The sequence below is a fragment of the Lathyrus oleraceus genome, chromosome 7 (genome assembly GCF_024323335.1).
Source record: "Lathyrus oleraceus cultivar Zhongwan6 chromosome 7, CAAS_Psat_ZW6_1.0, whole genome shotgun sequence".
NCBI classification, from domain to species: domain Eukaryota; kingdom Viridiplantae; phylum Streptophyta; class Magnoliopsida; order Fabales; family Fabaceae; genus Lathyrus; species Lathyrus oleraceus.
The window spans coordinates 171,817,766-171,833,308 of NC_066585.1; the positions used below are offsets into that span (position 1 = coordinate 171,817,766).

General features: G+C 37.2%; 2 protein-coding genes across 2 annotated transcripts; one reads left to right on the top strand and one right to left on the bottom strand.

The window, feature by feature from the left end:
- Window positions 1–326: 326 nt before the first annotated feature.
- LOC127102674 (ABC transporter G family member 1) lies at window positions 327–3,030 on the bottom strand. Its single transcript, XM_051040016.1, has 8 exons — window positions 2,967–3,030; window positions 2,679–2,758; window positions 2,119–2,589; window positions 1,952–2,038; window positions 1,743–1,874; window positions 1,217–1,417; window positions 1,023–1,112; window positions 327–935 (listed from the first exon to the last, which is right to left on the bottom strand). Exons 1-8 carry the CDS (start codon window positions 3,013–3,015, stop codon window positions 327–329), a joined length of 1,719 nt encoding a protein of 572 aa, XP_050895973.1. The 5' UTR covers window positions 3,016–3,030.
- A 320-nt stretch (window positions 3,031–3,350) lies between these two features.
- On the top strand, window positions 3,351–5,879 carry LOC127102675 (protein MAINTENANCE OF MERISTEMS-like). Its single transcript, XM_051040018.1, has 5 exons — window positions 3,351–3,381; window positions 4,412–4,575; window positions 4,661–4,819; window positions 5,110–5,333; window positions 5,468–5,879. The coding sequence occupies exons 1-5, from the start codon at window positions 3,351–3,353 to the stop codon at window positions 5,877–5,879; spliced, it is 990 nt and encodes a 329-aa protein (XP_050895975.1).
- The last annotated feature ends 9,664 nt before the right edge of the window (window positions 5,880–15,543 follow it).

Sequence of the window (15,543 nt, forward strand, 5' to 3'; positions counted from 1 at the left end):
ATCTTATTTATTAAAGCTCTTATAATATGGTTATCAGCATTACTATTCTTTAGACCATTCACTACTTCCAACAAATCAACATTGATCTCGAAGCTCTCACATTCAAGATAAGATTTAGTATATCTACAATCATATTTAAGATAGTTAAGACAACTGAATAGAGATATTTACTCTAAATACATGAGTTCGAACCCACGACATTCCACTTATTCATCTTTAATAAGGTGGTTCTGAGTCATACAAAAAATATTTGTTAGAATTCATAAAGTAATTGGAGCACTTACTCCTTTGTTCTTCTTTCATCTTTGACAAGTGAAACTTCACTCTCAAAGACTACTTATGAGTGCAACAAAAGGCTTCAACTTCTCCTTACTCTTAGTGATGACCAAGAACAAAACTCTATACAACACAATCATACCAAACATGATAACAAGATCAACCCACTTTGAGTAACCCATTTCAACATGCCATGTCTCATCCAATATTTCCCTACCACTCATAGTTTTTGTCCCCATAGAAACATTCAACTTTTCAAATTCATTCTTGAATGATCCTTGAAATGCATACTTAAGAAATGATATATGGTATAAAGGGTATTTCCATAGTGGTTTGGGAAGTTCATTTGGTAATCTATAGAACCCAGCTGTTAATATCATGAGTCCTTCAATTCCACCGGTAATGAACATTCCTATTACATAGTTTGGTGATATGCTTCCAACAACCAACATGAGACTTTCAACCCACATCACAATGGCTAATAGCAATGAAATGAAGTATACAAAGTGTTCTAGTCCTCTGTGCATTCCACAAAGGTAGTATGCTATTCCTCCAGGAATTAGAGAGATCATTAGAATGTAAGGAACAGCTGAGAATATATTTCCAATCAGGAAAGCACTAACACCATAGTGTCCATTCAATCTCTCTCGTTCAAATACCTGATAGACGAAAGCAAAAATATATCATTTCGAATATTTCTAAACATATTAGCGTGTCTGGTGTCAGACGCGTGCCAGGAAATTTACCTTCATTTCCTCCAAGAGAGGAGAGAATCCACCAACAAGGGTCATGAAAGTGAGAACTGAAATAAGAAATGTGAGGAGTGAACCTCTTCCCTGAAAATGCATGCATGAGGAAACTTTAGTTACAAGTTATGAGCTATTATTACCTACCAAATTTGTTTAATAAAACTAAACTGATTGCTTAATCTATATTTTACCTGAATAGATCCTGATCCACTAGTTGAACCAATGCCATAGAAGATAGAACCAATGCTTATAGCAATTATAACAAAGACAACTAAACGTAGCCAGTAGTTGCCTACGTCTCGAAACAATTGCAAAGAAGATCTTCTTATAAGAACAAGACATTGAGTGATAAATGCAGCATGAATCCTTTTCTTCCCTATTGCACCAGAGTCCTACACATGCAGAAAATGTTAGTCTTTCATCTAAGTCATAGATTCATGAGTCTTTTGGTTTTGGTAAGGGCTGTCTTATGTTTTCGAAAGTCCTGTGTAGGTTAGTCACAGTTTAAATGTGACAAAACTAATTTGGGTCCTATCTTGCCACGGTTTAACCGTGATAAATATTTAATGAGACTCTTTTTTAGTCGCAACTTATCTGTGTTAAATTTTAGGCTGTGTGGTAGTCCACCTTGCACGCGCTTAAAGAGAGTCATGGTTTTGGAAAATTCTTTTTAGTGATGTTAGTGGGAGGGAGAGAAGAATGTAACATGATTCTTACACTTACACTTATTTTCGCAACTTCTTTTTTAACTCGTTTTCTAATTCGAGATGATTTGTAAGACTTTACAAGGATATCAATTGCTTCTTCTGTGGTAACTCCCTTACCAAAGCCTTCTTCAACATCATCATCCTGTAAGCAATAAAATGAATCATATATAAGTTCCAAATTTTCCGCTTCCTAATAGCCAAACTAGAGAGTTTTCTCACCATTTCAAAATCTTTGTTTATTATCCTTAAATAGTGATCAGAAGGATTGTGGAGTGTTGGACAAGGAAAGCCATTTGCAGCAAAAAACTGCACTGAATCAAGTGTCACTATACATGTCTTTTGTCAACTTCAAATCAATATTTGCTACGAGGGTTTCAATTCCTAACCTGATTTGCATCATAGGATGGACCAAAATATACAGTTTCACCAGAAGAGAGAAGACAAAGGTCATGAAAAAGTTCAAAAACTTCACTGCTAGGTTGGTGGATGGATACAACAACAGTCCTTCGAACGCCGTCGCTTAAATTTAAACGCGCGATCCTACTCATAACATAATAAGAAGCTGCACTATCGAGTCCGCTCGTCGGTTCATCAAGGAAGAGAAGTCTCGGTCGCGTTAGAATCTCGATGCAAATGCTAAGTCTCCTCCTTTGTCCTCCACTTAGACCTTTAGAACTCCATCCTCCAACCCTTGTGTTAACAGCATCTATTAGGCCCATTTCTCTGAGTATAAGATCTGCTTGCTCCTTTTTTTCTGTTATGGACATGGAATCTGGAAATTGAAGCTGAGCTGAATAGTATAAAGTTTCACCGGCCGTTAACGTTGACAGCATAGCCTCATCTTGTGTTACATAACCCTGATTTCACATGAAGATGTTAATGAATCTCCTTTCATAAAACAATTTTATTTGCAGGACTTTGTAGCTTTTTCGGGAGTTTCTCTTACTGATATTCCATAAGCCAGTGCTTGTTTGTGGCCATTGATTAGAATATTTCCTGTGTGCTTTATGTTTGAGCTTAATCTTCCTGTCACATATTGATTATATCAAGTGAAATTCATTTATATATAACAAAAAAAGAAACTTAGCTTTCAAATGTACAAAGTTTTTCTAGTGTAATTAATTTCATTGAACATAAACATGTGAGTTGCTTGTTTAACAAGTAATCCCCAAAAGAAACATATAATGCACCAAAAACTTCTCCAAATCAGTCGTTTTAAATTTACTATAATGACCTGCTAAAGCATCAAGAAGTGTGGATTTTCCAGACCCAGAAGGACCCATTATAGCCAAAAGCCTTCCGGGTTGAGCATAACCAGTAAGACCCTCAAGAATAGGTTTCCTTTTGCTTCCATTTGGAACAGTGACTCTCAGATTCTCCCATGTCACTGTTATGCTTCCTTCCTTACTCCCTCCCTCAACATTCACACTCCTTTCTATTGACTTTAGAACATGATCACGACCTTTAATAAGTTGAACAAGTGGATAAAGGGTAGCCATTTATGATCATGGAACTGAAAAATAAGATACGAATTATGATGAAGATAAAAGGAGTATATAGTTTTGGTGAAGGAGTCATGTTTTGTGGTAGTGGTGATGATTAAAGTAGAATATAGTGCATGATAAAAAAGAATGGCGATTTAAACAATGGTGAGTGATATACTAGTACATCAGAGAAATATAGCTGTTTTTGTGTTTTTGGAATTGATTATTTCCTTGAGTTCCTAGGAAGGTACGACAAGAGGGTGGAACATGAGCTTATAGAATGGTACAAAATACATTCATTGGATGCACAAGAGCAAATAAATATTTAATGTATTGAGGATAGAGAAAAAATGGATAGCTATTGCCGCACATTTTTATTCTTTTGTAGTACTACCTCTGATGTCATCCATACATCAATAACAAAAAAAATGATGCATATAGTATATTGATTTCTAGATAAGTTAGCAAGTCAAAGCGGATATACTTCAAATTTAAATTTAGTAAACTAATATTCAATATATCAGACAATCAGTATTACATAGGCAAAACAATTCTATATTTGTTCAATTGTAGTGAGAAAATAGGCTAATGGAATGCACGAGAAATAATTTAATCTCACTATCCTATCTAGGACTTTGAACACTGGTTCGTCTATTCCAAATATGAAAATTTTATCTCATATCCCATCAATTATACCCATATCCCTATAATAGATTTTTTTTGGACCAAAATGCCCTCATATAGATAGGATATATTTTTGAAAAAAATGGATTTTACTTCATTTTCGCTTCAAGACTTCCAGAACAGCCTTTTTTACCATTTTAAACCGAAACACTAAGAGTAAGTCTTCCGATTCACAAACAACATATCGGAACACTTTCCAGAAGACTTCCGGCGCTGCAGATTTGGGGCGTTGAACAAAAACTCTTTAATAAAGACTTCCGGTTTTGAAGAGTGGTTACCGGAATTCTTCGTAAAAGACTTCCGATTTTCATTTAATTAACCGGAACTCTTCGTAAAAGCCTTCATTTTTCATTTAATTAACCGGAACTCTTCGTAAAAGACTTCCGATTTTCATACAATTAACTGGAAGTCTTTTGAAAAGTGTTTCGGAAATGAAACTGAATACCGAAACTCTTTTTAGAATGTGTTCCGGTGCATTTTTTATAATTTTTTTTTTATAATTTTTTTATAGTGGTTCTAAGACGAGGTGTCGACGGTAGGATTCCAGATCATAGTTTAGGACGGGGCGCATCTACATCTGCAGCAGAGGCGGCTAGCTATCCAGGAGGGCCGTACAATACGTCTCTTTTGGTAAAGTACGAACTTCATGTTGCTCACCATTTATGGTTTGGTGAGGTAAATAAACTACATATATTTGAAATTCAATAATATTTGAATATTTTATATTGTATTTTATAATATGTGTTTTAATTGTTTTCAGGAAAGAGGTCTGAAGAAAGAGTTAAAGGTTGTTGGACACGAACTTAAGCTGACATCGAGGGTTCCACTAGCTCTTCCACAACAGATGGAGAGTTGGATTTCTAGGTCTGAGTCATCTTTACTTCAAAGAACTAGTTTGAACAAGATAGACACAAATCTGGTATCCACATTTGTGGAGAGATGACATCTAGAGACATCTTCATTTCACATGTCGTTTGGTGAGATGAACATTACTTTGGATGACGTCTCTTGTCTGCTTCACTTGCCCATCAATGGTGTGTTCTGGAGTCCTCAACATGTCACTGAAGAGGTTGTTGTTGAACTTGTTGTTGACTACGTAGGAGCGTACATAGTGAGGCACATGCACATGTTCGTAGTTGCAGGGGTTCTTATTATAAATTGGAGTGGTTATACGATTTATTCGTACAACATATAGTTGCTTCTAGCTAGGCATTTGCGACTAGAGCATATTTGTTGATGTTGGTGGATTCCACAATTTTTGCCGACAAGACCTTTACACTTGTCGAGACACGATATCTCTTACTGTTTACAGATTTAGATAGATGTTCGGGATACAGTTGGGGAGCAACTGCATTGGTTTCCTATACAGATACCTTGGAGATGCGTCCATGTTCAGTTGCAAGCAGCTTAGTGGATATCCTACTCTCCTACAGGTATATAATTTAATTTTGTTTATTATGTGTTGGATTCATTTTATAAAGTATGTTAATTTAATTTATTTTATTTATTATGTTTTTATATTATAACAGTGTTGGATTCACGAGTATTTTTCAACTGTTGGAAAAAGAGGAGAGAATTGGAAACCAGATGATAATTATGGTCTTCCTCGAGCGATGAAATGGTCCTATAGGCAAGGAGTCCTGAAGGTGGATGACTTGCTATCTATTTTGGAAGAGTTGATACTTGCCGATGTCATATGGCCTCCATTTGAGGATCATAGAGGATGGCGCCAGTTTGATGAGTTATGTCTGTACATGGGGTGTTTGAAGTGGGGTGACACAGTTGTTCCATACTTGCTTGACAGATGTATACGTCAGTTCGGGTACAAGCAGTATGTTCCATCCCCACCTCATGATTGTATGATGGCTAATGATATTGATGTTGATTGGATTGGTTACCATCAGAGCGTTCTTGCTGTGATCCGTCCAACAACATTGGCCACTACTCCATCTGATATAAAAGATGGATACCTGGAGTAGTATTATTGTGTTTCGCATCCTCGTTTGGTCTCGCCCCATCATGATGAACCAAGAGAGGTGTCGGTTTTTGTTTACGAAGTAGGACCATCTGATCCTAATTGGACTCGTGTTTCTACATTGATTCATCGTTATCTGAGACAAGTTAATGCCGAAGAGGAAGATCCGCAATTTGCTGATTTATATGAAGCTTTGCATATTCCTCGTTCACATTGATTTATGTATTAACTTTTAGAACTGAATGTATTAAAACTGACATAATATAATATTCATCTTTTGATTACATATTCATGCTAATATAGGCGTAAGTAATTGCCAATGTTGTAGACGTCCTGCAAATCCTAACATCCAAGACGTTGTTGTTGGACAACGAAACTTCTTCCAATCTAATATGACCGGTGGCAACGGAAACCCCCATTTCATGTTTACCTGATAACAATAATTAAAACATATATTTAATAAAGTGAAATAAGTAAAATAATTAAAACAGTAAGTCATATAAAATAAAATACGTACTTGAACCCAATGATTTTGGTTAACAAAATCAATGCAATAAATGGAAACATTTGGTGAATGTGAACTTGTCATAGGAAAGAAAGTCCTGCACGGATTTCCTAAACATACAAGTACAACATTATATCGATTTGCTATCAAGTAACTCATATCTAGTAGAGTCAACCATTTTTGTGGTGGCTGTGAATCAAAGGATTCTATCATCAAAGATTCTCTCACTTCTGCCAACCGATTACAAAATAACTTGTCATACAAAGTTGATCTTTCCTTGTCTATTATTTCCAACCTCAAGTCTCGGAGAATCATTGACCAACCATCCTCACCATTGTTGGTGTAAGCCCTAGAGGCCAATACTTTTGGTACTTGTATCGAATTATTTAAAGGCATTTTCTTTATTATGGTTGATTAATAAAGTCCCTAGAATAGATAGTCCGTTTAATGTATTAAGTGTGACTTAATCATGAGAACACATTAAACATAAGGGCACTATTCTTAAAGTATCCGTAGTCGAGCTTTAGTGTGAAGTGGGATAATATTAAAGCATTAAGACTATTATGTTTGTAGACTGATGATCACATCTCATGGATCATGGATAAAGAGTTATCAAGTCTTAAACATAGGTATGAATATTAGGAGTAATATTTATACCGGATTGACCCGCTATGAGAATACTATATAGAAAGTTATGCAAAGTGTCATAAGTTATTCTCATGGTGATAATAGTGTATACCACTCTTCGACCTGAAACCACTATGGATCTGTATACATGCGTTTTCGACGCCATGGGATTTGGTGTACAAAATGTTTCTTCCGACAAATAACGACATAGGATAAACGTTTGGCTAATAAGTATGGTTCGACACTTCGACAAAATGGAGGTTTCGACATTTCGACAAGATATCTGCAGCTAGACACCTTTGACAGACATGGAGAACATTGTAGTATATCGACAATTCGACAAAAAGCCTGAAGAAAGACGTCATTTCGACTTAAAGTACAAATTCAAATTCAAAAGAGTTGTGACGTTTGTCTGGCGAAAGGAAGAAAGCCATGTGTCACAGTTTTAGGATTTGGTCGTTAGTAACAGTTATGTTATTTGTATATAAATAGGGTAGTTGTTATCGGAAAAAGGTGTGAGAATTTACTTGTACAAAATTCCTGAAAACACTCAAAGTACCCGTGTGAGAGAAAAGAGTCATATTTGGAACATGTATGTGTAAACAAACACCAATTCCTTCAAAGTTTATTTTATAAAGTTTAAAGTTCTTTACAAATCTCTTTTACGTTTTCCAGTCATTTATCTTTCTGCACTTTCTCTTTTTCGACACTTTACATTTCGTCAGTTATTTTCCGCCATTTACTTTATCTTGTTAAATTTACATCTATTTAACGTTTTAATCAACATATTTCGACGTAAAACACTTAGAGAACAAAAATGAAAGATCTGAAAGTGATTCTGGACATCTTCAAGACCATCTAGATCTGCACATGTCCTAGGATTTGTGTGGTTGATCCTGTTGGTGTAAGCCCTAGAGGCCAATACTTTTGGTACTTGTATCGAATTATTTATTAATAATAAAAGGCATTTTCTTTATTATGGTTGATTAATAAAGTCCCTAGAATAGATAGTCTGTTTAATGTATTAAGTGTGACTTAATCATGAGAACACATTAAACATAAGGGCACTATTCTTAAAGTATTCGTAGTCGAGCTTTAGTGTGAAGTGGGATAACATTAAAGCATTAAGACTATTATGTTTGTAGACTGATGATCACATCTCATGGATCATGGATAAAGAGTTATCAAGTCTTAAACATAGGTATGAATATTAGGAGTAATATTTATACCGGATTGACCCGCTATGAGAATACTATATAGAAAGTTATGCAAAGTGTCATAAGTTATTCTCATGGTGATAATAGTGTATACCACTCTTCGACTTGAAACCACTCTGGATCCTAGATGTAGAGTCGAGTGCTTTATTGCTGATCCAACGTTGTCCGTAACTGGATAACCATAAAGACAGTTGATGGGTACTCCACAAAGCATGCTGAGGGACATGAGTGTCCTAGATGGAATTTGCCAATCCTGCGTAACAGAATAAATGTCTATGGGCCCAATATTGAACTGGACAAGGGTGACACGGTCTATACCTTGTGTTCAATATAGACATAAGGGCAAAGGGGTAATTATACACATAATTATTATCACAGGAGGTTTTGTCAGATCACATGACATTTTCGTGACTTGGGTAGCAGTGATGTGTTGCTAGATACCGCTCACTGTTTATTATGTTAAATGCGTGATTTAATATAATTGCCAACGTCGCGAAAACCTATAGGGTCACACACAAAGGACGGATTGATGAGAGATAGAATAATTAAGGAACATCGTAAGGTACGGTGTACTTAAGCAGAATACGAAATATGGTAAGGTACCAAATACTTAAGTGATTTTGGCATATTATGAGATATAGGCCAAAATGCACTTAAGTGGGCTTTTTTGCTTGAAACCCACACAAGTGGTTCTATAAATAGAGCTCTTGTGAAGAAGCTTTGTATGGGAATACAACACAACTGAAGAGTTGGAATTTCGTATCTCTCTCTCACTCAAAGCCTTCATTCATAACAGCTAGCACTGCGATTGAAGGAATCCGTTCGTGTGGACTGAGTAGAGACGTTGTCATCGTTCAACGTTCGTGATCGCCCCGTGGATCTGTATCAAAGGTTTTGATCATTATCAGAGATCTGCACCAAAGGTTTGAATCGCCACAAGAGGTAACGATTCTATCACTGATCATGCCCATTCGTAAGGATCACTAAATGGAGAAATTTTTAAATTCCGCTGCGCCTTGGATGGCTATTCTCCTTAAGTGGTATCAGAGCCACTTACGAAACCATGAATCTGATATTTGTTTTTGTTATGTAATAATATGATTAAAACATAATGAATCAAAGGTTAAATTGAGATCGATCAAATTACATATATGTGATATATGTAATCCTGATGCAAAATACATTATATATGATATAGTGTTCTTGTTTCGTTCATTCAAAACCTCGATGATTGTTTTCCTTTGAGCGATCAATGGTCGTTTGCTTCTTGATCCGACATTAGTATGGTGAAGCAATGACGTGTTGATCAATCATACTGAATTAACAATCGAGACGTGTTTGACGGTCTGAAATTGGTGCATCAGGGTTAGTGACGGCACAAGGGTTGTGTTGTCAGAGAGTTATGCGATTGGGGTTTGAACGCACAAGAGTTGTGCTTCCTAAACACTTTTTGGAACAGTGTTAACCGGTTAACGCGTATGGTTAACCGGTTAACGGAATGCGAAATAAAATTTTTGAGAATTTTAACAGTGTTAACCGGTTAACGCATTTGGTTAACCGGTTAACGCAAGGCAGAAAACAATTTTTTAGATTTCAAAACAGTGTTAATCGGTTAACGCATATGGTTAACCGGTTAACGCAATGAAAATTTCACCCATTCGGCTAACTCAGTGCTTTAAAAGTGTCAAGTGTTGATACGAAAAGCGACATCGATTTTAAATGAATTGTTCATTAAAATGTGATGATCGGTCGTCGAAATTTAATTTGATTTTAATTAATTAAAGGAATTAATAATAATAATAAAATGTTTATTATTGTCTTGTGGTGATCGGTTATGGCCTTAGTCTTCCTTTATTCTGCTTTGGGTTTTAAAATACGACCTGCGTGTCGTGCCTCTCTCTTTTTCTCCCAAATGTAACTTCTTTTCTCATCTCACTCCCTCGTATGTAAAACGAGTTTCTTCCATGTAATGTAATGATATGAAGAAAGCAAAGAAGTCAGTGCCAAAGGAGGACAACCTTGAAGATCTTGCTTGGAGAAGCTTAGATCGTTGTAGGTTAGCTTAGGTTCTCTCATTGGCTTGGGAGAACAATTGCGCTAGGGGCCATAACTGTTTCATTATGTATGTATGTATGTTGATGCATGTGAATGTATGTTGGTGCATGTGAGAGACGATTTATATGATAAACAAGCCGGTGAGATCAGAAAATTGCAATTCCCTCAAAAATTAAATATTAAGTTTATGCTTTCCAAGTTTTAACACTCATCAAGACTAGTAATGGATAATGTAGGTTTCGCCTACGCGAGGTGCATGATCTATATATTAGTAAGGTGCGATTGGATAATTGTAATATCCAACTGTTAAACAATGGGTCAAACTTAACTAAACAAATTATAATAAGATTATATATATGTTTAGAAGCAAGAGTTGGGAATAATCCATATGATGGATTAGAATAAGGAGTTATTCACCCAACTAAAATTTTCGAGAGTTGTATGAGATACAATTGGAAGGAGTTCCTACCTAAATAACCTAGTTTTGTGTAATCCGCCTACGCGGACTTAGAACGAAGTGAAATATGGATCTCGACCCACTAGAAAATCTTCCAACGGGATTTTCCGAATCAGATGATGAGGGTCATTTGTTTTGAGTAAAATAGTGGGAGCATATTTAATTAAAGGCCTAATTGAATATGTCAATGATACTTATATTTTCATTAATCCTTGTGTAGATTACCATGACAACAAACACCTCTAACAACATATTGCGATCAAACCTTGAGAAAGAAAAATTGTCTGGGACAAATTTTCTGGATTGGTACCGAGACATGAGGATTGTCCTCAAACATGATAAAGGGAAAGGCAAGGAAGTTGCCAAACCCAAACCCATTAGTGCTGCTTTGAAGCCTAGTGGAAGCATAGAAAAGGAAGACACCTGCTTCCATTGCGGTAAGACCGCACACTAGAAGAGGAACTGCCCAAAGTACCTGGAAGATAGGAAGAATGGAGTAGAGACTCCAACTTCAGGTATTTTTGTTATTGAAATTAATTTATCTACTTCTGCATCATGGGTATTAGATACTGGATGCGGTTCTCATATTTGTACAAATGTGCAAGAACTAAAAAGGAGTAGAAAATTGGCAAAAAGTGAAGTCGACCTACGAGTTGGTAATGGAGCAAAGGTTGCTGCCTTAGCCGTAGGAACTTATGAATCGACTTTACCTAGTGGTTTAATAATTCAGTTAGAGAACTGTTATTATGTACCAGCAATTAGCAGGAATATTATTTCCGTTTCTTGTTTGGACAAGTTCGGTTTTTCATTCATAATAAAGAACAATTGTTGTTCAATTTATTTGAATGATATATTCTATGCAACTGCACAAATGAACAATGGACTATATGTAATTGATCTTGAAATGCCTATTTATAACATTAATACTAAAAGGATGAAACCTAATGAGTTAAATCCAACTTACCTTTGGCATTGTCGATTAGGCCACATAAATGAGAAACGCATTTCCAAACTCCATAAAGATGGACTATTGGACTCTTTTGATTATGAATCATATGAGACATGCAGATCTTGTTTAATTGGAAAGATGACAAAGTCTCCATTCACAGGAAAAGGTGAAAGAGCTAATGATCTTTTGGCCCTCATACATACTGATGTATGTGGTCCACTGAACATAACAGCCAGAGGAGGTTTTCAGTACTTCATCACATTCACTGATGATTTCAGTAGATATGGTTATGTGTATTTAATGAAACACAAATCAGAGTCCTTTGAAAAGTTCAAAGAATTCAAGAATGAAGTACAAAACCAACTAGGTAAGAATATTAAAGCTCTTCGATCAGATCGAGGTGGTGAATATTTAAGCCTAGAGTTTGATGACCATCTGAAAGAGTGTGGGATCCTATCCCAACTCACTCCTCCTGGAACACCCCAATGGAATGGTGTGTCTGAGAGAAGAAATCGAACCCTGTTGGACATGGTCCGATCCATGATGAGTCAAGCCGATCTTCCAAACTCCTTTTGGGGACATGCGCTGTTGACCGCAGCTTACACACTTAACCGTGTTCCATCCAAAAAGGTTGATAAGACACCATGTCGCGTTACGCGAAAAACCGGCGGGAAAACGAAACAACAGAGCCGCCACCGTGCGTTATTTATCCCAAAAGAGGGAAAGGAAACACTCGAAGTAAACCTGGGAAAGAACATGGTCTCGCGACCAAAGAGGATGGGATCGGGAGTCGGTTATGCGAAGGGAAGGTATTAGCACCCCTACGCATCCGTCGTACTCGACGGGATCCACGCACAATAGGAAGGGAAATGGTTGCTAAAATCACTGCTCAAACACACACACTGGCTGAAAGAGACACAGGAAACAAACAAGACTGACTCGGCAGGATATCGCATCCTGGGCCTACTTAGTCTATCAGGCATAGACATCAGAGTCGAAGTAGTTCGGACTGGGGAAACGACACATGCTCGCTAGGATGTCGCATCCTATGCATACGTATCTCCTTGGACGAAGGAGAATCAGAGCATTCGTAGCTCGGCTAACACGCACACAAACAAATACAGGCAAAGGCAAACGTGGAGCCTGAATACCAATCACTGGGCTTACATCAGCATCCGAACCAAAAACACACACAAGGAGGCAAACGAGGAGCCTGAATGCCAATCACTGGGCTTACATCAGCATCCGAACCAAAACACACGCACACTGGAACCCGAATGCCACTCGATGGACTTACATCGGCTTCCAAGCACACAACAACACAAAACGAAGACACAGGCAGAAGAAAGGTCTCGATTGCAACTAGGGCAAGAGAAAGGGAAGGTCTCAATCGCAACGAGGGCGAGAGAAAAGCATTAGTGTTAGTGGTCAGTCAAACTCGACAAGACATCGCATCTCGTGCCTACGTATCTCATCTGGACATGAGAATCAGAGTTGCCGTAGTTCGGCTAAACTATTCCTGTTGGTTTGTGTTTTTTAAGTGGACAACGTCACTACGCAATCTACCGGATGCTCGACCTTTGGAGACTTACTCACCTGTAGTAGAAGGAGTGGACGTATCCTTAAGAGGGGATAATGTTTGTTTGTGTTTTAGGAAAGCTCAAGCAAGAAAGGAAGTCCTATACGAAGGAACCGTGCTACCTTAATTGACATGCAAACGAGACTACGCGGAGTCTAGCAAACCTAGGGGATACAATCACACCACACAAACATATACAGCATGAAATAAACACACCAACAAGGGGCTCAAACATCAGGGCTAGGCTTTAGTCGAGGGGTCATATCAACCTCAACAAACAAGCCTCTGTATCGGGGTCAGGTTAGCTCTTAACCTTGCCATTGAGGGGCTAAGGTGAAGCCAGATGAAAGGTGATGAGGGGTGTGCCTCATTGCTTCTATCTCAAGTCAGAGAGAGCATCAGACAAGGGAGCGTGGGTCCAGAATGGGGGGACCCTTCTACGCTCAGGACATAGACTCGACTGTACAATGTACAAGATCTTGGGCTTGGATCTCAATGCTACAACCATGTAATGGGAGCAAGGAGAAGACTCACAGAATAGTGGGGGATAGATTGCTTATCCCTACCTTCCACCAATTGCCTCAAATGAGGACTTTTCACCTGCTTGGGACAAATATAAACATACACAAGCATTGCCTCTTAAGGAGGACTTCAGACAGTTTGCCCGGCCCGGTAACAGCCGGGTCTCCAGACTACATGAAGAAGAAGGTTCTATACCTCAATGCCAATTGCTTATAAGCAAAGCAATGCAAGTTCTTAAGAGAACTGAGCAACTAAAGGTACCTGGAAACAGTCAAACAGAATCAGTATCCCATTCATAATCAGACAACAATACAGGAATCAACAATGTACAATCATAATCAAACAATAATGTGCATAGCACAAAGCTCAATGCGAACCAACATCCTACAAAACAGCCACATTAGTTTACAAGTCAAGTAAGATAATCCCAAATGTGAAACAATTCCTTTAATCATTAACTTCTTAACCTGAAAAGCCAAAGACAAGTTCAAATGTAAGTGACAAGACCACTAGGACTAGCCTAGGGTCCAAAAGAAGGAAAAATCCTAAAACAGCAACCAATTCATGATCAAAGTCAAGCTATTTCAATAACAAAGGGATCCCAATTGGTCCCATATCCAAACTATACACCTATTTCAATTTATACAACCTGTAAGGCAAAGTGAGCAATGTTAAACCACATATGAGCAATCAGCAAGATCACATCACAAAAAATATCAAAACAGCATGGAAAATTCCACAAAAATTATATCCTAAACAGAGGACATTCAACAAGCTACATGTCAATTTTCATACAATTTGGCCTAGTGGAACTATGGGAATTAATTCAACATGACAAGGCATGCAAAAACACAATCAAATGAAGCTACAAAATGTACATTAACTTCAATTCAATGGTAAACAGTGACATTACATGGGAAATTAGTAGGACCAAAGCCAAATGAAAGCTACACATGTCAGGAACTATTCTACCAAATTTCATGGTCATATCATTCATCATGCTCATTCTATGCACAAAATAAGGCAAACTAGTTCAAAGGAAGCCCTAAGCCTACAAACAGAATTATTGCATTCAAATCCACATCAACACCATCCCAAAAATTCTCAAATAATTTACACCTAAACAGGGGATATTAAAGGTCTACCATGTTAAATTTGAGCTCAATTGGGCAAATGGAACCATGTCAATGAAAATCAACAAAAACAGACACAATTATAGGCTCCAAATCACAACATCAATACATGCTTCCACTTCAAAAATTCATAACTCAATGAAAACAAAAAAGAAATGGATGAGACCAAAACAGGGAGGTCCTAACATGTGTCTATTACAAGCATATCAAATTTCATGATTATACAGTACCATATGAGCATTTCTCAATCAATCTACCAACATGTATCATATGAGCTTGCAAATTCAACCATCAGAAATGAAAAATCATGATCAATTAGAAAACACAATGAACAATTCCACAAAAATTCACAAAGGATCCTAACATGTTAATGAGCATCCATGCCAAATTTCAATCAATTCTAACAAGTATAGGTCATACTAAAAAATCCAACAAATTGGCATCAAGAGGTGTGACACAAATTGTCACACCTAAGTTCAAAAATTCATAACTCCATAGCCAGGTATCAAAAACTCAAGAAATTTATATGGAAATAAGCATCATCCAGTCAACAACCATCACAAAAATTTTCAGCCATTTATCATACAATATGAGAATTTCATGATCAAATTAGTCTAAGGTATC